This window comes from Callorhinchus milii, unplaced genomic scaffold, assembly GCF_018977255.1.
Source record: "Callorhinchus milii isolate IMCB2004 unplaced genomic scaffold, IMCB_Cmil_1.0 Scaffold8, whole genome shotgun sequence".
In the NCBI taxonomy this organism is placed as follows: Eukaryota; Metazoa; Chordata; class Chondrichthyes; order Chimaeriformes; family Callorhinchidae; genus Callorhinchus; species Callorhinchus milii.
In genome coordinates this window covers 14,578,092-14,598,882 of record NW_024704749.1, presented here as the reverse complement: position 1 = coordinate 14,598,882, position 20,791 = coordinate 14,578,092, and the positions used below count along the sequence as shown (strand labels likewise).

General features: G+C 46.4%; 1 protein-coding gene across 6 annotated transcripts in view; it reads left to right on the top strand.

Annotated features, from left to right (window-relative positions):
* Nucleotides 1-20,791, top strand: part of LOC103180398 (astrotactin-2) — a 390,078-nt gene that overhangs the window by 110,448 nt on the left and 258,839 nt on the right. For all 6 annotated transcript variants that reach the window (XM_042337318.1, XM_042337320.1, XM_042337323.1 and 3 more), the window contains exon 3: nucleotides 7,824-8,011. In XM_042337318.1, the coding sequence (XP_042193252.1) occupies nucleotides 7,824-8,011 (188 nt within the window). The remainder of the gene's footprint in view (nucleotides 1-7,823; nucleotides 8,012-20,791) is intronic.

The following is a 20,791-nucleotide window of genomic DNA, read 5'->3' as shown; positions in this document are numbered from 1 at the left end:
CCCTTTACAGCCCTGAGCTCACAACCCCCTCCCCCACTCCCATACCCTCCTGCTTTGGTGTACTGAAGCATCGAAACCGACCACTTTGCTCCAGCGAGCCTTTTGTGTTCCCAGCTATTTGTGTGGTAAGTAGCGGGGGGCGTTCTAAGTAAACACTTCACACTTGTTCAGGGATGTGTTCTGTCTGTGCCGTAAAGAGCCACACGTCCCCTGCATCAACAAACACTTTGGGCGGCTGATGCATTGATAGCAAAGCCTTGTCTGTGTGTAAACAGCAAATCAGGAGAAGTGCAACTCGCTTCAGGGAGCAAGAGTCAACCGGGCGATTCTGTGTGGTTAAAAGAATCCTGGCGTGTTTGATGTCCCCGGCCCTTTGAATTTCGTACAGAGGTACACAGGATGGTTCCCTTTTTATTTTTTCTGCGCTCTTTAATCATGCAGAACAGAGCGATCACGGAAAAGTGGAAATGCTTCGTCTATCAAAATCATTCTCAGCCTGCGCGAGTCAAAGAAAGAGAACAAAAAAAAAGTGGTCTTTTCTCCTCTGATGTTAGTGCCAGCCAGTGTCTTTCAAAGCCACCCCTGCTGTGCTTTACTCCCAGAATGGTTCTGATTGCAAACTAATCATGACTGAACACTGATGCTGTGTTGAAACGTTCAGAGACCTCGAGGTTTCTGAGCTATTTTTGGGAAAATGCGTTTTTCTTTTTTTGGCTTTGGAGTTGAAAGCTTTGCTTTACGATGTATCGAGTGACGTCCACCCAGCTAATTTTCCATCGATCACATTGTCTTACAATCTCTTTCCTCACCTCAATGACCGATGTTTCCTATGCTCATCCACAAGATCAATTTGGACAAAGAAGGTCCTTCGGTCCATTTATAATAGGGTAATAATAATAATATATTACTTTTTGGTTTTGTCCTGCCAGAATAGCCCCCGACTGCCTTCTCGTTCACATCAACGAGATGTTTTTTTAAGTGAGTGCCAGTGTCCTGGCCCCAGCCTGAGCAAATTCTTCAATGCCTTAAATGGGTAAAGCAAAAACTTCCTGGTATCCTGGTATCTGTTCTGAAATTACCCATTGCAACCCGAACCCTAAATCCCTGTGCGAGAGGTGCTAAAGAAGTGAAAGTTGACGAATTACATTGAAACTAGAGCAGAAAAGGCCTATCTTGTCCACCTTGTCGATTCCCAGAATAAACTTTCTTCCCCCATCGCACCACCAACTCAACACCCACTTAACACTCTCACTGCACCTCTCTCCTGGCTTCGGCCACCAACTCCCACCCTGGAGGAGACGTAAAACCAGCAAGAAACAAAAGGAAAGAAAGACCTAACGTTGGCGTATGTAAAGGGAAACTCCTGTCATTGGGCAGCCTTGCATTGCAGGCGACTTGTGAGTGGATTGTTGTTTGCAGGAATCTCCAAAGCCATAAGGATCCTTCAGAGTGTTTCTGAAAATCTTTTGGAGGATTAGAGGGTAATGAAGGTTTAGCTCCCGAGAAGTGAGAACAAGACCAGGGCTACAAGCTTCATTGACACATAAAAAGAGAGAGAGAGTTCAGTCAGGAGAACGGCTTGTGAAGAACCAGTCGAAGCTTTATTGTTGATCAAAGCCAATGCTTTTATTGTTTGTGTTTGTCATCTGACACCGGTCCACCCCAAAGACCCATAGGTTCCCACTTAAGCTGTAAATCTAGCTTTGTTTGACATTCAAAGCTGTTTCAGGGTTAATGTACCACATCAGTGCCATCCAAGTATTTATTGTGTTAGCTCCAACTTTGAGCCTTCACCTCTTGAGATGGATTTGCAACACAGCACATCGCCATGGCTTGAATCTAGCATCGACCTTAGACTCCCTCCCCCATCGCCTCTCCTCACTCGCTGATGCCGTTTCCGTGCTCATTTCCACCTCTAAAAGCAAACGTCAATCATTTGCTCCCTTCTTGCTAAACTTTATTTGAAAAAATTGATTTCCTTCGGTCTGACAGGCAGCCATGAAAAGCTGCAACAATCATTCGGCCCTGACTGCCTCAAAAGCAATTTTCACATTAAAACTGAGGAGGTGGGGAGTGCGATCGGAGTGGCTTGAAGTAAATCGGATAAATCTCATATCCTTTGCACCAGATTTAGCCTGATAGGTTCAGGCAGGTCATTCTCACATTGAATCGGTTGTGAAAACTTGCGACCGCCTTCAAAGAAAACGGAAGTTAAGTGCGGGAGCGATGTGTCACTGAAGGGTTAACAAATTCAGCCCAAACCTGTTTGCTTCGGGCGGAGACCGGAGCATTTGCTCAGCAGCACTAGCAGTGGGTAGTGTTAACTTTTTTGAGAGCAAGTCAATATCCTTTGTCTTTATTCGTCGTAAACGTACTCCTCGGTGAAACAGAGAAGGGAGTTTCTCTCCCTGCGCCCTGGCCCACAACCTGCCCTTTCCCTCCCCCCCCTCCTGCTCCCCAGGTAAAATTAGTCATTCGCTTCACAGCTGTTTGTGGGACGGCGCTGTGCGCAAATCTGACACACGTTACAGGAATTCCTGTGAAGCGCTTTGAGGCGTCTTCCCGACAATGGGAGAGGCGCTCGACCAAATGCAAAGACGATTGTTATACTCTGGCAACACTGCACCTTCTGAAGGGGCGAGCAGGGAATTGTGAGGGGGAGGGTGGGGGGGGGAGAATGCTTTATTGGCATAAAATGCTTTACGTGACTCGTACATGTATTTGCTGTAGGCAAACAAAAGCTGACATCAGTGGTCTGTCTCTCAAGCGCTCCGTACATATCCTTTGCTTTTCGAGACAAGCCACTCTGGGTGTCTGGATTTGTTTGACTGCGGCATTCGCTTAACAGTACTTACTGGCATTGGAGATTGAATTCTCGTTGAGTAAGTTTCAGTTTCAAATACAGTCCACTGGAAATCAATAAGGACCGTGCTTTCGTTCGGATGATGTGTGCAGTCTGAACGACTTTCATCTGAACCTGAAGCAGACGGGTCACGGTCTAGAGAAATAACCAAAGGAAAGGAAATGCTCATGTTTAGATTGAGGGGGCAACAGATCAAAAGGCGTTGCATTTAACCAGAATGTTCGTACTTTCAACAACAACAACACCAATAATACTTGCCTTATCGCATCAAAGTCTCGAAGCATTTTACATTAAAAAAAGTGGTTATTTGCGAGGTTTATTGTGTGTGTTGTTACAAAGCCAAGGGAAGCAGCCAATTTTCGCTTATGAAGAGGTGAAGTAGCCAATTTAACTGAGTTGAGAATGGGTGAAATGTTTTGCTTCATGCCTTGATGTAAAGGCGTGCTCCCGACGTGAAAGGCTCTATATCAGTGCAATTTGTTGTTGTTGTTAATGATGTGTTACGAGGTGCTTACGTAAAAGAAGCCACTTTGTTAATGCAACAGCTTGCATTTATATAGTGCCCTTTCTCCAAGCGTTTAAAAGACAAGCTGGTTTGAGGCCAGTTGATATGGTTTACCTGGTCTTGAGGATCCAAGGCTATTAAATGTATGATTCTCTCTCATTTTTCGCACTTAAACCAATCATTGCTCACTGAGAGACAGGAGTTAAGGACTCCGAGAATGGCGGTTGCTGAATTGCACTGTTATCTTATTGAAGGTTAAAGCTGCTGGTTTGAAATTCAGCTGGAAGATGTCTCGGAGCAATTCACCGTATACTGCAGCTAGAAAATTGAGCGGGCGTAATGTTTGGGAAAGTGAGCAGGAAATAACAGGTTACATTTCAAGTGTGTGCTGCAATCTTATATAATCTGTGCGTGCACATCGAATTTTGGGTTTGTTGTCGTTTTATGTAGCGTCGAAGCCTATTACTTGTGGCACGATGTACGGGTGGACATTTTGGGCTCAGGTTAGCAGCAAGCTTGCCCCCGGCTTAGCAAGCTGTGGGTTCAGGTCTCATGTAACATAAAGTGATAGGCATGGAAACAAGTCTTTCAGCCCAACTGAAAGATAGTGTAGATGCATTCATTCAAAAGGAAGCTAGGCCTCCACATGGGGGAGACAGGAACAGACGTGTATTGGAGGGAGTAAAGGAATTGATGGAGACTGGTGCGGAGCATAAACACTGGCATGGACTGGTTGGCCTGTTTCCATGCTGTACATTCCTTGTAAATCTACATACTGGGGGAACAGGATGTAGAAGCATCCCTAAAGGTCTTAACGTATTCCATAGACGTCGGATTGAAACCGTCTTGTTCTCTGCGACTGTCCCACTGGCCAGCATAATGAAGGATTGAGTTCTCTCGTACCAGGCTGTAAAAGCAACCTTTCAAAATTGATACAGTAATCATAGCTCCTTGATCGTTAAATGGACATCAGCAGATATCTCAAGATATCAATGATGCACTCTGCTGCTTTGAGACAAATTTTAATCAAAGAGAAAGATGAGAGCCAACGGGCACCAACCTTTTTACTGTGTGCTGTTTGTAGAGATTGAAACCAGGAATTTGAACCTCACTGACCAGGAGCTGAAAGGACCAAAACTGTCGACTCAAAACCACAATCAGCCCTAATAATAATATAATAATAATTCATGTTATTATAATGTTATAATAATTCATGTCCTAATTCATGTTAGCAGCACTTTCAGACACAACTGGGCAGCAAGACATAAGGGCACGGATTTAGAGATGGAAAGGGCAAGATCAGGAAAAACACCAAGAAGTATTTGTTTACCCAGAGGGTAATCAACAACTGTAATGGAATCGGATTACAATCCAGGAAGGATGGTTGAGGCCAAGACACTAGCCTTGTTTAAGAAACAGCTTGATGCTGTGATGGGAGGGTGGTTGGGTGGGTGTTCTGTGCAAATTAGATTAAATGGGCCAAAGGGCCTTCTTCATCCGAACCTCTGTTGTCAGTTAATTCACCAGATAGGTTCTATTTTTGGTCAGCCGGGTGTCTGACGCCTGCGGAAACCCATTACTATTGTTAACGATATGCAACCAGACTTGAGAGTTCCACACAGAGCTTCCCATACAAATATTCCTGTGTCTGGAATTGAATGTGCACTGTCTACCTGCTGACCTAATTACAGAGCGTATTAGGTGCAGGTTGGTGAGAGCCAAGGCTTGAAGACCTCAGAGTGTTGGGATTCTGCTAAAGCAGATTATCACCAACAGTGGTTTGGAGTACTCGAGGTCCACCTGGCTCAAGAACCAGACTAACCCTGGTTTGAATTGGATAGTTACTTGAAAAGAAAAAAAATTGCAGGGCTATGGGGTAAGAGCGGGGAAGGGAACAGGGCGAGTTGGTAGCTCTTTCAAAGAGCTGGCACAGCCACGATGGGCCGAATGGTCTCCTTCTGTGCGTAAGATTACGTGATTCTATCCTGAGAGCAACTGACCATTGACCATTTCTGTGCCAGAAACATCACCTGAGAGCTAGCTCGATTTTTAAACCCTACAGAGGATTAATGCATTGGGATGGTCCTGACTCAGCAGCCAGTGCCTCTTTCAGTTTAACCAGTGAAGTTGCTTGGCACTTTTGACACATGCCATTCATTTGTGGGCTATATTTAGAAGTGCCATGAATTTTTAGTGAGTTAGTTTAGAAACAAACATGTCGGAATAGCAACTAAAAGCTTGCCCGAAGGTACAACATATGCACCAGACTTCATACTGCTTTGGAGGTTTAGTATTTTTTCCCCCCAATTTCAGGCGGATGTAAGGTTACACTATCCCACCCTCAAATGGCCACCTTTCATGTGAATACTCGCAGATGTTTCCACAATCATAGGGGCAATCGTTGCTGAGGTCTGTCTTGATCTTTCGCTCTGCCTACTCAAAGCAGGGAATCAGGGATGAAACATGTAGCCCCTTCCCGAGTTTCTCCTCTCTCTTCTTGAAGGCGATGGGTTGAGTCGAGCTGGATTTAAAGCGTTTATCCTGACAACTGAGTCCAAAGTACGATGCTGGTTTTTACACATGTCGACCCTCCGAAGGGGATAATTCCCAAAGATGCACCACAGCTGTTGAGCGGAACACAGGGAACCAAGATCCTCTCTGTGAAATATAGTTTTCATCTCTACAGTTTGTAGTCGTTGCTTCTAAGACATCTCTCTTGGTGGTTTTAGGCAGTTTATGTCTCTTGCTCGCTGTGGGAATTTTTTTTTGAGCTTAGATGTTGTGTAAAAAAAAATGTGCATTGTGTTGCGTTTGAAGAGACAGCTCGGTTTAGTTACAATCGCTCCGCATCTCCAACAACCTGGGACCTTGTCTGTGACGAGATCAAATCCGATCTGTGTTTATTTTTATATATTAATAATAGCAAAAATTCATAATAATATGGGTCCGCTTCATATAACACCTTTCTCGTTGGGAGATCGCCTCAAAGCTCTTCACAGGATTTACTGCAATTTAGTGTATTTTCTAGGCGAATCCATTTGTGGTGTTTATCACTAACTGGGTTCACACTGGATTGGCTTCTGTCTTAGGTGAACAAACCCCCCCTTTCCTCCCCACCACCAGGAAAAGATCTCTCCAGACACACCTGCCACATAAAGTAGTGTTCTCTCCAGTGCTTGTCTCTGTGCCATAAAAACTATTGCAGAGCAAACTAATCTATGTGCAAATATGCTGTGCATATTATGTGTGTGTATATATATCAAGAGAATTAATTGCCAAGTTGGCAATTCAATGAATAACCAATGTAACAAATTACATTGGTTTTCCCCATTAGTTGCCTGTCTCCAAAATGTAAACAGTTTCTTGGTTAGACAATTATTGAAGATTCTTGAATTTATGCCACACTTTAAATGGACAGATGATGGTGAGTAACTTGTCCCGACAGTCAGAGACACTGTGTAACCCAACACGTTAGTAACTGCACAGGAATTAATGTACAATCCTTAGGCAACGCGGAGAATCTCCTTCCTTCTGTGTTTGCTGCCGTGTTTCGCCCACAAGATACACCGTACAATATATCCTGTGAATCGCTTTGAGACACCTCGAAGACGTGATAAGGCGCTCTATCAAATGCAAGGATTGTTATTGTTATTTACGAAATGCCTCGTTCTCACCACTTCCCTTGACGGTTAAATTAACTCTAAAAACAATGTCCTTTTCAAATGGTCAAGAAGGCTCCAATTTCACACAAACGAAAGGGAATCCAAGTTGAAGCCAGTTCCTTTGACAAAACGCCGTGAGTTTCAGGTTAGGATTGAGACGTACATTAAACTGAGGTCTTACCTGTCATCTGCTTGTCCTCGTGTGGTCAATAAAATGTCCAGCGGACGTAACCAACAGTCCTCCAGATTAATCGGCGTTCACCTGATGACTGACTGCAGAACCTCGCTGTCTCAAAGCTATGGTTCAAGCAATAGCATTGCCGTGTTTTAAGAGGTAGCTCAATGTACACATGAAGGGGAATGGAGGGGTGTAGGAAGTGTCGGAGCTACTGTAGACCCTGTTTGTGGGGACGCTGCTGTGTGCGATTGGCGGCTGCATTTCGCCCACAAATATACGGTCAATTGATTTTTCAATCTATTCTGTGAAGCGCTTTGAGATGTCGAGAAGACGTGAAAAGCACTATATCAAATGCAAGGATTATTATTATTATTATTATTACTGTCAAGGACTAGTTGGACAGAGGGGCTGTGTCACTATGTTTGCAAATTGGCTGCCCTATATGTGTGAAACCCCCCTCCCCCCCCGCCCCACAATTTCTAAATTCAACGATAGTTATGTAAAGCTCCCTGAGACTTTATTCCGGACCCATAAGATCCAATATAAACGCAACTCCTTCCTCCCAGGTGCAGTTGAGCCGTGAATTGAAAGTTTCTCCTGGTTTTCTCGTTTCAGAAATGTCCGGGACGGTGGCCGATATCTCGCTGATTCACTGGAAGCAGCAGTGGCTGGAGAACGGGACGCTTTATTTCCACGTCTCGATGAGCAACGCCGAGCACCTCTCCCAGATCACGCCACCGACCATGCGGGAGCCCTCCGAGATCGTGGACGAACAGATGCACGTGCTTCACGTCTCGGTCATGGTGAGAGCCCTTACCTTTTCTTGGCCATGCCTGGCGTGTCCCAGGGTTGAGCCTGTTGGTAGAGTGAGAGAGAGAGCATGAAAGTGACTCAGGCAAAGTCAAGTCTGGGGCAAGGCAGAGAGAAGAAAGGTGACTTTGTGTGGTTTCCGAGCGAGAAAAGGGATTGGGTTCCTCTGGAATCACTGTCGCAAATAACCGCGTTTGTGTTTTTTTTGTGCATCAGAGTTAAGGTCTGGTCGTAAGCCCTGTTATAGACCTTCTGGCATCACCGCGCAAGTAGGTCATTCAGGCCATTGTACCTGGTATCGCCTCCAGTCTTTTGAGTTCAGATTACCTGCGGGCGTGATGTTTGCACCAGGAGCTCGTTGAATCCTCGGTAAACGTTGATATCTACTTGTAAACCGTAAGAGTCACTGAGATTCCCCGGTTTCTCCCGAGGAAGGATTCTTCCGTGCGGCTCAGCGACCGAGTTTTGTAGGTCAAGTGCCTTCTTGGTAGCTGCGGAAGCCAAGCTTTCTCGACCCACGATATGTAACCCACGGCCTCCTCTCTCGCCCAAAAAGAACCGCAGAAATTATCTGGCACTTAAGCCTGAGGGCGAGTCAGAAACCTACCCCTTGCTTGACAGGTTCTGAGATAGAACACGTTTGTTTCACTGGGGATGACTGTACTCGTCTGGAGGCCAGGGCAAGCCACTTGCTGGATTCCTGTTAAGAGGCGTGTGGTGGAGGGGTGGGGGGGGTGGAAGAGGAGCACCTATTATATACATCAGTCCGCAGAGTGCAACCATTGACTCCTGCGGGAAGTTTCGTTGGAGGAGCAAACACTTGACACCATTACAATGGATCAGTCAGACTTAACTGTCTCGTGGATTGCTACAGTCTAATCAGTGTCAGAAGTTTTGCTGCCGTAACCAACCCCCAAAAACGCTTGCACCTCTACTGCGTTTTCACACAGAGAAAATAGCTCAAACGAATCACTCTGCAAGGAGGGAATTGCTGGAGGGGGGGGGGGGGGGGGGAGAAAGGAGGGGATGAGGGAGGATGGAGGTTAGATGGAGATGGTAGTGGATGCAGGTTTTCTGAGAAGGATTTTGAAAATGGAGGGTTGGTGCGAGGGGATTATTCTGGAAGCAATTCTGGATAGCTGGAAGGGATGGGAGGTGGTGGGAGACATTGTAAGGCCACATAAAAGCAGTGGATAAACAAAACAATGAGCCAAGAGAGGTGCAGGTAATACCACTGCGTTATTAATTATAATCCTTGCCTCTGAAACACGTCTTCACAGGAACTTTGCTGTCTCGTTCCAGCGAGCAAAAGCGGTGAGGTTCAGACCTTGTTTGGAGTCACTCAAGACGTTAAAATTCATAGGAAAACAACAACTCGCACCTCAGCAACTCGCAACTGACCTGAGCTTTTTTTTCCCTTTCTGAAACACCGAGAGAGTTAATTAACAGGGTGTGTGCGTGTGTTGGGGGATGGGGAAGAGTGATTTGCAGCTCGTGCAGGTGTTTGCCTGATACAGCGTAAGCTGACAGCCTTGCTCACTTCGCATGTCAACACAGCTCTTGCCCTTTGGTGCTGTCTTTTCTCTTCTCTCTCCCCTCCTCGCCCGCCCTCCCCAATCCTCTAAACCGGCCTTACAGCACAGCTGTGTGTTCACGCTACGTGCGGGTTGCAGGCATTTTTATCCAGTTGGCTTTGTTGTCTACTGTCTGGCATTCGGATGTTCCGCGGGTGGAGTGTGTGGGATATCGGAGCTGGTGCAGTGTGAGCTTGGCTCCCAGAATCCAGAATTGTCTGGACTTGCTCCTGTTGCCCTTGTTGTTGTCATTGCCTTTGATCTCAGTTGGAGGACAGTGTTTGGTGGTGAGTGGAATCAAGCCCCAGAAAACTGCAGAAAGCAGTGCCCATTTGAGGCTCAAGGTAACTTGGACCTGATGCACCCATTGATTTGGGCTCAGAGGACGGACCTGTGATGCTGCACGTTAGGTTTAATCTTGATTCCCACCTCAAACTCGGGTGCAAACCCTTAACTCTTCAGCGCCTTGGGACGTCAGTCTGACGTGAAAGGCACCTCATCAATGTCATTTGTGTTGTTTTGTTGTAATCATAAACCTTGCATTTGATATACCGCCTTTCACGTCAGGAGGAAATCTCAAAAGCGCTTCACGGGATTCACCATGAAGTGTAGCGACTGTGTGTTTTGGAGGTGAACTCAGCAGACAATTTGTGCTCAGTGATGCCCCACAAACAGCCACCAAGTGAATAACTCGTTAATTCTGAGGCTCATTGCAGAACATTCAGAACCTTCAGTGTCCAAACCGGGCATTACGTGGCTTGTGTGAGGTTATTGCGGGGCTGATGGTAAAAAGTAGTAAAAAAAACACAAAGATTAAAGGCTGTGGGAAAAGACCTATAAAGAGAGATCAATTTAAAAGAATGTGCAATTTAGAGGAAAAAAACGGGTTTCAATAGCACAGACTCGCTGGGTCAAGTCAAAAGGACCCTTTTCCATAGAGAAAACTTAAGTTCATATAACCTGTGATTATTGGCTTCAGTCAGGCAGTAATGAAAGACATCTTCATCAATTCTCCCTTGTGGGCAATTTCCTTTATATCGAGGTCTGTTCTCGAGGGTGACAGGAATGCCTCGGGTCAAGAAATCCCCAGATGAGCAATTACTCCTGCGTTAAGGTGCAGCAGCCCTGACAACAACGCTAAATGGGATTGTCAATGTCACCGTCTTCGCCCCATTAGGAATGTCGTGTTCTGTATTTCTCAAAAAAGTCATAATTTTGTCGTTTGTGACAATGCCTGTTGGTCTGTGTTTGTACACTCTTGTCAGCTCTTGTCACTTGTGGTTGTTCTTTGTGCCTATTGATGCGCCAGACTGCTTTCAGTTACTTGTAATTCCACCAGAAGCAATGTGCTTCACAGTTTTCCATCTCAACTCTTTCGTCGCCCTCTTTCTTGTGAGGATAATGCTATGGCTTCAGCCTTTTCCTTTTTGTTTCTTCTAATGATCTGGTGTCATCACATCACCTCACTCCTTTGGATATTCCATTGCCCTCTTCCAGCTGATTCCTCATTGATGTGGCTGTTGCCTTATGTTTGTTTGCAGCCCCAAATCCTTGAGGATAAGCTGTAAATAATTGAAATTGCCTGAAGGGAGTTTTCTTAAATGTGGCGATAATTTATTGCCCATAAATAAAATAGTAGCTTTAAGATTTCAGGCTGGTGAATATTTATCCAAAATATTTTATTTAAAGCTCCAATGTGTGACATATAACTCGCTGTACAAATCCAATTTTCGCGGGACTTTTTTAAAACAAATAATAACACTAAAGGGAAGGTTCTGATGATGTGGAAACTGCACTGTGAAATTCATTCACTCACTCCTTTTTTTCCCCCTCTCTTTCTCGCATTATGTTCCTGTTTTCGATTCTCCTCTCCTGAAGGTACAGTGACTATGAATTTTGCAGGCGAACATGGCAACCGGTTTGCACACAGCAATGTCCCGCAAACAGCCATGAGGTAATGTCTGTTGTTCATTGTGTCAAAGAAAAAGAGAGGCGGGTTTTTCTCCTCGTATCCTGGCCAACAATTCTCCCAGATAAAATTGGTCATTCACTTCACAGCTACCTGTGGGACATCGTTATGTGCGAGTTGGCTGCTCGACTTTATAGGAAGACTCTGTGATGTTCCCTTGAGACGTCCTGATGTGAAATGCGCTATATCAAAAGCAAGGATTATTATCATTAATGTTATAACTGATTTTAATGCTTGAGAAGCTACTTGTTCTTGCCCCAGGGAAGGGGGTGGGGTGAGTGAAGTTATAATTTTTAACTTCAAGAGAAATTTTACGGCTGCGTTCGATGACTTTGGTGTGGCTTGCAAAGTACCGTTTACACAAATAATTTATTGGTCTGAAAAGGAACTGTGTACAGCCATTTTAATTGAACTTCATTCATATTGTTTATGAATGTGTGGTTGTTAAAAGTCAGCAGATAGTATGTAAGAATGTGATGCATTTTTAATGAGCTGCTCCTTTACCGAACAACAATATTTTCACATGCAGTTAATATTTAATGTTCTTTACACTGAATTTCGCGGAATGCGAGACTGAAATGTAAATAGATACGCTCATTTACAATCGCCGTGTTTTTTTTCTTGATCCTTTCCAATTCCATCCCCTCATCTGAAGGCGTTTGCCTACAACATACACAGTCACTTGGCTTTACGGTAAACTCTCGCACAAGGGGCTTCGAGATGGCCTTGCACATTCCTCACACATTGTTTTTCGTGTTGCTTGCATGTATGTTGGCTGCTGCGTTCGACTGAATACAGTCACTAAACTTCACAGTAAAAACCTGTGAAGTGCTTTTGAGATGTCTCCTCAAGGTGGTAAGGTGCTATATCGAATGCAAAAATTATTTTTTTACCCTTATTACGCTTTGAATTGAAAGACGCTGCATCCTGTAGCTAAGAATTACAATTAGCATGATTGAATTCCTCTTCTATTTGGACTTTGCTTGCAACCCAGGTTCATTCATGGTTTGAATGCGACATACTTTGATCCAAGGTCTAGTTTCCATACTGGCTCTGAAGTCAGTCAAAGCATTCACTGTAGGTGAGTGACAATAAAGTGGGACACAATGCCACGGAGCAGAGTACAGCACAGCGCTAACCTCACGGCCATCATCTTTCCACCACAGTTTAAGTCGCGGTTGATATTGAAAAAAAATTAAAAGTAACGGCTGAGAAAATTACCGTCAGAGTCTCTTGTGTTGCTCCGCAGCCAGTGATTTGTACTTTATTGTTGCAAAAGTGGGAAATAGATTTCTATCGGCTTGGGGGAAAATGGGGTTTACACCCAGCCATGAGAGAATACACTCCCGACTGACTGATATCAGGCCCCACAGGACAGCACAGCGCAGCAATGCACAGCACAGCAAGGGAACAAACACACACCAGCAACTCGCCGCTGTGCCAACATGGAGTCTCGTCATTCGTGTCCTAACACGGAGTTAAATGCACGAGGCAGGGAGAAGCCGCAAGTTGGAGGAGTAACCAAAGACGCCAGGAGTAGCCAGGCAGTACTCGGCAGACGAGATATATTTGTACATTAGGTTCCGAAAGCCTCGAAATCTCAACTGTGATCGCGTCCTCATTCAGACACGGTTTATCTGGCACATTGGAAGGAGACCTTGTTTCCGTAAGTACCATCAAGCATTGATTATAACAGCCAATGCCCTCCATCACCTTTGCTCTTACCCTAGTGTTAGACCATTGTCCTTTTTTAAAAACTGTCCAACGCGCGATGCCAAATACAGTGCAATAAAACATGGAACTCGGAGTGGGGGGGGGGAGCAGGGAGTGGGAGGGGAGGAATTAAGAATAGTTCTGAGCTTTGCTGAAGTTCTTTCCAGCCATAGAGATGAATGGGACAGTTTTGATTTTGCTTCTTCGGTTGAAGCACCAGGCAACAGGTTGAGGGTAGGTAGTGTGGATGGTGAAGGGATTGAAGTACAAGTCTGTGAGACAGACAGAGACGGAATTTAAAAAAAAGAGACCGGCTTAAAGGGTTGCAATGCTTTCTTAAGGTCCTGCACATTCCTGTGTTGGCAATGTTTAAGGTTAAACTGTGTTTGCAAAAGCGTAAAGTTCTACCTGACCCTGTAATTGCTGTAAGCACAGTGATCATTGCCCTTCCAATTACCCCAGCTCCCTCTTTACGAGACTGCTTCATTGGATCCTCGAACATTCTTTCCATTTCACCACCGTTTTATTCATCTGCCCGCACAGATTCGAATCCTCGATGCTCTCTGGTTTTACTCTGATGCGCTGGAGGGCACAATTTGCTTCCACTTTTGTGAGCTGCTAACGTAAAGACGAGCCTTTTCCCGAGCCTAAGTCACGGCCTGGGTTGTTGTTGGGTTCATTGAAGCTTTCTGACGCTCAGGAAAATTTCTGCGTCGGAAAGACGTTCCAGTCCCAGAAGCTGGGGGTGCTTCCAAGGTGGGGACAAGTGTTGATGAGTGAGCGACTGCTGGATGTCGGTCTACCTGCCCAGCTTTCATTCAACTCACCGTCCTGGTGGTGCGTCTATACAGTAAATGCCTCAGGCAGTGGATGTCTCTGTGTCTCACTGTCATAAAGCAGGATCCTGAGCACCTGGCTACAGCAGATCTTCATCTTTATTGAGTTGTTCAGCAGACACAGTCTTTGACTGATCACCTGCTACAACGTGCTTCTCGAGGCCTCGGAAAATCCCCATCTCTCAATCTTCCAGCTGTGTTCTTCCGCTCGTTCCTCGCTCTGGTCTTTCCCATCGGTGGCCGAACCCGCCATTTAAAAGTTCGAAAGGCGCGTGATTTATATCAGATGCAATTTTTAAAAAAAAACACTATCAAAAAACTGCAAGGATTGTTTTTCGGATAGTTTTGCGGCCTGGGTCTGTGCCACCGACGCTTGCTCAAGACTATTTGCGTCAGCGGTGAGAAATGCCGAGTTTTGGATGTCCCCCTGACGTGAAAGGCGCTCTACCAATATAATTAGTTGTTGTTGTTGGCTGACGACGACGGCCCTCGACAAAGCCCGGCTTTACTTCGATGCGAAATGGTCTTGTTTTTTTCGCGCGAAGCCTGAAAAAGCAGCTGGCAGATCAAAGGAATGGTGGCCTCGAGCCCTTTCCTCTGCACTCGATAACCTCAGGGCTGTCCGTCTGACCTGCTGATCGCACCCTGACCACCGTCTCGCTCGACGATGACGAGAGTTCTTTATGCCGGGCGGCCAAGGGGCAGATTTACGGCCACCCTGCCAAACGAACCACTTCCTCTCCCGTTTCTTCACCACCGCAGGCCGCTCGCTGGTGCTCGGGTGGGTTATAAAACTTGCTGGGGCGAAGCACCACAATAGTGGGGGTGGGGGGGGGAAACCCAGCAGTGTCAGGGCTGTGAAATTCCTCTGGATAATTACTGGGTGCACAGAGCAGGGGCCCCAGGTGTGAGAGCGCTGTTGTTTCAGCCACCGCCTCTCGGAAAAGAGCTCCCATCCAATCCCCAGCACTGTGTGACCTGGCAACAGAGAGTTGCTCAAAGTATAAAGTATTACAAAGGAACCTTCCTGTGCTGGAGTCCTCTCTCTCTCTCTCTCTCTCTCTCTGTGTCTCTCTCTCTCTCTCTCTCTCTCTCCCCCCCTCAAGGTGTAGTTTTAGATCAGGCAGCAATGAGGCGTGTTTGCATTAGGAGTTCTAACATTAGTGATACAAGAGGCCTGAAGGCTCCATCTCAGGTTCGCTGATGATCTCACTCTATCCCGCTCCCCCACAAGATTTATTTGTGTCTCCCCCCCCCCCCCCCCCCCCACCCCCACCCCACCCACCATTTCAATGTTGCGCTGGGTGGGGGGATGGCGGGGGGGAGGAATCATAATAAAAGAGACCGAATTGCTTATTTGATCTGGTTGCCTCCCACTTCCTTCTTGTTAAATGCCGTTTAATGGGAATTGCATTGATGTAGCTCTCCCGAGACGCCGGTGGCGCAAAGGGCTCTCTATAAATTCAAGGTGTGGTTTGCTGACATCTTTACAGCGCCGTGCGACTTCAAACTGCAGCTGCAAGTACTGCATCCATTTAAACGTGCTGCCAAGTAGCACAGCAGGGCTATTCCTCTTGCCAGCAATTGATCCCATCTCGATCCAACGAAGAACAAATTATACCGCATCGCAACCCTGTCTCTCTCTCTCTCCCCCTCTCCCTATTGCTCTCCCTTTTTCTTTACCCCCCCCAAAAAAAGGCCTTTTTTTTTACATTGAGTGTGAAGGAAACCGCAAGGAACAGCCAAACGAATCAAAGAAAATTGGGAATAGTTATATGGAATTAAAGGATATACTGGATACTAAAGGATACCTTTTTCCCTCCCACTCACCCCACCCCCTCTCCCCCCACCCGTCCCCCAGCCTCAGCTCGGGTGTAAAGCAATTTGCGATGGCTTCCCGACGTGAAAGGCGCGACATAAATGTATGCACTACGAATGTAAATATAAACGTATTGCATTGCACAAGCTAAAGCTCTCGACTTTCAATCAGCCGTTCCCACGAGCAACTAAACGGGCCATTTGGGTCCCGTCCAATAAAGACTCATTGCCGAAATGAGTGGCAGTGAATTGCAGATTCAGGGCATCCGACCGCGAAAGACAATTTATTTTAAATCCGTGCTCGGCGGGATTTTGGACGCCCCTCGCTGTGGCGCACACCACGTCTGCTGCGGAGTTTGCCGCGGTTCTGAAACACACCCTTCTAAACACAGCGATTTGCTTTCCGTTTGGGGTCAGCCGTGGGCAAGTTTGGGCAGGTTTCCTTCACTCCGCACGCCTCTGTTTTACCTCGCAGGATGTAGGAACCCTGTTGTTAGTCGATTGGCGGATCGCTTTCCAGGGGTAACAGTGCCCTTCACTCAATCCACGACTGTTTGTGCAGACGCTGCTGTGCGCAATTGGCTGCCAGGTTTCCCCCGCAAAATATACAATCCATTCACTTCTCAGTACTTTTTGTGAAGCGCTTTGAGACTTCTCAACGACACGGTAAGGTGCAATATCGAACGCAAGGATTATTTATTATTATAAGTACGCATGGAAATTTTCTGGATCTGGAAATGAGTTCCCACTGCCCCTTCGCGAGGCGCGGGCTAAGACTAGATGGAAATTTCAGCGTGTATTAAAGCTTCCTGACAATCCTCTGCCACACAAGTTATCAAATGAAACATCCTCCAGTGTATTGAAGAGCAAGGGAAAATCAATCAATTTTCCATCGTCACAAGCAATTTCCTGGCCTCTGCTGCAACCGTCTGTTTTTATGAATAATCAGGCTCTGATTTAATTTCTGATAACACAGAAACACTAAGCTTGATCAAACAAGAATTCCCTCCCCTCTCCCCTCCCCTCTCCCCGCCCCCCCCCCCTTTCCACCATAATGATCATCTCTCTGCTTCCCCGTCTTCTCTCCACGCAAACAAAGGGGATTATTCCCCAGTTTTCTGCAGAATGCTTTTAGCGACAGCACGGTAGGAGGGCACAGGTTCAGGGTCATGAAGGGCAAGTTTAGGACAGACACCAGGAAGTAATTCCTCACAGTGAAAACCATCAGACTGGAAGGTCAGTATTAACAGTGGGGAGCCAAGGCAGGCACTGGACCCATTTAAGAAATGCGGAGATGATCGGGCAGGTATTCTGAGATCACATGGACCTCATGGATCTTTCTCATCATCTCTGGTAAATTTGTAACACTCAAGCGCTCTGGGACGCTGCCTTCCGTGATGGGCGCTATAGACATGCTTCTTGTTGTTGTAACTGTTATGATTCCCGGCAAGAGATTACAAGACTATAATAAGGGGAAGGATCCCCAGACTACTTTACCTTCCCGACTATTGAGGACAATTGTTGTGAGCATGACGTCAAGAGGCCTGAGATCGGGTTACTCAGCACAGACTAAGTATTTACAATTGTCGGTTTTGTGTCTGGCTCAGTGCCACCTGATCATTCACTGAACCATTAGTAAGAATCCTGTACCTAATGGATACGATTTATCCTGAAGGACAAATTCCCGTTTTAAGGGATCTCAAATGACTTGTGTCTTTTTTCCCAAGAAAATCCTCTCTCCACAACATTGTTTTGATCGTGGATTCTGTTGGAATGCAGTGCTTTGGAGTGGTAATATTCAGGGCTATAGCCTTAGAGCACAGTTCAAAGCTTTCGTCTCCCAGGGCTTCTTCTAAGTTGGCTCCAGCTTAACTGGATTGGAGTCAGGCTGTTGTTAACCGATGTTGATTTACAACAACAAGATTACATTTGTATAGCGCCTTTCATGTCAGGAGGATGTCCCAAGGCGCTGGACAGAGTACAGCATTTCAGACCCGAGCTGAGGTTGGGGGGGGTAAGGGAGGGGAGGGGAAGGGGGGGGTGGCCGATGGCATGGTCGAAGAGGAGGATCTTGAGGTGGAGGGGGCGAGGCGGAGTGACTGGGGGATGGAATTGCAGAGGTTGGGGGAAGAATGGCTGAAGGCTCTCCCGCCAATGGTGAGGCGGGTGGGTCAGGGACGTGGAGCAGGCCAGAGCCAACTGAGCGGAGGGAGCGGGCGGGTTAGTAGGGGGTCAGGAGGTCGCAGAGGTAGGGTGGGGGCGAGACAATGGAGGGCTTTGTACGTGAGGACCAGGATCTTGAACTGGGTCTTCTGAAGGATAGGGAGCCAATGGAATCAGGCGAGAATGGGGGAGATGGGGTCATGGAGTTTGGTGCGGGGAGGACACGGGCTGCAGAGGTAGTTCTGGGTTATCTGCAGCCTGTGGAGGGAGGAGTTGGGAAGGCCGACGGAGATGAGGGAAGACAGAGAGGGTCATGGCTTGGATGTGGGGGAGAAAAGACAGCTGAGGGTCGAACAAGACCCTCAGGTTCCTGACTGACTGGTGAGTTAGTGAGTTGTAGTGAGCAACCATGGAGGTTGATGTTGCCGGAGCCTGAGGTGCTGAGGCGCTGGCGCGAGCTAATCAGGAGGGCCTCAGTCTTGTTCACATTCAATCCTCTCTCTGATTTAAATCCTCTCTCAAATCTTGGCTGCTCCGTGATATGTGCACTTGGTGCACAATTTCCGATTCAAAAAGAGAAGGGAATTTCTCTCTCCTGGCCAACAATCCCCCAAATAAAATTGTTTGCTCACCACATGCCTGTTTGTGGGACGGTGCTGCGTGCTGCCACGTATCGCCCACAAAACACACAGTCGGTTCATTTACGCCTCGTCAACATGATGAGACACTATATCAAACGTAAGCATTATTATCGCAGCACTCCAATGTGAACAGAGACACACACAGCATAATCCCATCACAGCTTTGTCTCAGCATTGATCTCATTGGGGATCAATTCGGCGATAGAGAGTGGTTAACCGTCCATTGATTTAGTGGATAGATGGATCGCGTGACTCTGAATTGGGTATCGGTGTCAGAATCTGTCCCTGTGTTCATTGAGGCTGTCATTTTTTAGGTCGTTACATGGATCCTCACGGCCCCTTTTGTAATGCTGCTCTGTTACCTCGAGGCACAGATGGTGCGAAAGGCAGTAGCTCGTTGGTTAGCTTTGCTTCGAGTGGTTTGCCCGGTTCCTTGCTGTAATACTGCGGTGCTTGCGAGAGATCATCCCGTCCCAAGTCTTGCCAGTCAGGGTGGAAGCCAGCCCACCATCGCCATCGCCACTGCCGCTGCTGCTGTTGCTCAGGCACAAATTGGGCCGGGCGACATGCTCTCAGAATAAGCCGAGCAGATGGCTGAGCTGTCTGTCAGCAGCCGGTCTGCGAGTAGAAAGCTGCAATTTCTGCCAAATCAGATTTCCGAGTGGCAGAACTTGGCGAGTTGCACTCGTGTGATGGGAAGCAGAACCTTGTCTACTCTCGTGTGTGAAATGGACAATTGTCAGTGGACAGACCTTGAGCCCAGGATATATATATCTGAGATAACCAGGAGCTTCACAGCAACTTTACAGTAATTCCTGTGAAGACCTTTTGAGGCATCTTTCGCCCTAAAAATACACAGTCAATTCACTTTCAGTATATTCTGCGAAGCACTTTGAGACGTCTCAACGTCATGATAAGGCTCCATACCAAATGCAAGGATTATTATTATTATTATTAATACCGTCTTGACGTGAAACTCACTGCCAGTTGGATGAGAGAGCGTGAATGAATTATTTAACACGGAGGTTGAAGGGAATTGATGGGGTGAGGTTGGAGGCTCATGTAGATCAGAAGAGTTTCTGTCCGTGCTGAAATTGTACTACAATTATAATTATTATTAATTATTATTAATAATCTGTGTAATTCGATGAACCCATTGTCCAGCATCACATTGCCTGCTCAGAAATGCTTCTATGAAAAATCTCTCGTGCCCTTTTTCTCGGGTTTTACAAATTAGGCCGTTACATCTCCTTTTTTTTTTGCGCCAATCTGTTATCCTCTACTGCTTCTGAACGAGAGAGAAATTCCGCCGAGTATATTAAATACAAGGTGTATCTAGATATGTTTTGATTTCCCCTGAGCAATCCCCTCAGCCGTGTGTGCGCTACGTTTTTTTCTAGGGGTGGGGGGGAAGGGGAGAGAATAATTAGCGTTCTGTCCTGCGACTCTTGACCCCCTCGCCCAGAATATATAACAAATCCACTCATTAATTAGCAGGCTGCTGAGTACGCTGGGATTTGAGTCTACTTTAGAAAAGTCTCCTTTCCTTCAAAGTGATGCAAGTCCTCTTCGGTTTGAGGTATCCCTATTGTATTGTGCGCTGCTCTCTTTTTCTGTGTATATATACATAAAATATGATAGCCTGTTCAATAATCCTTATAGCTATTATTAGTATTCTACCTGTAGTTCTACCTCTCTCTGGGTATCTCCCTCTCCTTGCCTCTCTCCCTCTTTTATCTCCCCCTCTCGCTCTGCATCTCTCTGTTGGCTTTCTCTTCTCTCTCTCTCTCTCTCTTTCTCTTTCTCCCTCTCTCTCGCTCTCTCCTTCTGCCTACAAGTACAGAATATGAACCCTTGACAGCAATTAACTGAGAAGCGCTGTTTGAAACACGAGGGTAATGCCTCTCTCTGTATCCTTGTTGCTCTCTGTTTCTCTGTGTCTATCTCACCTGCCTGTGGGAGGTACATCTACATCTGCACTCCCATCCTTTCCATGATGTCATTTTCCTCCCTTGGACCCGGCTTGACACAGCGCCAGCTTACTTCCACCAGGGAACCT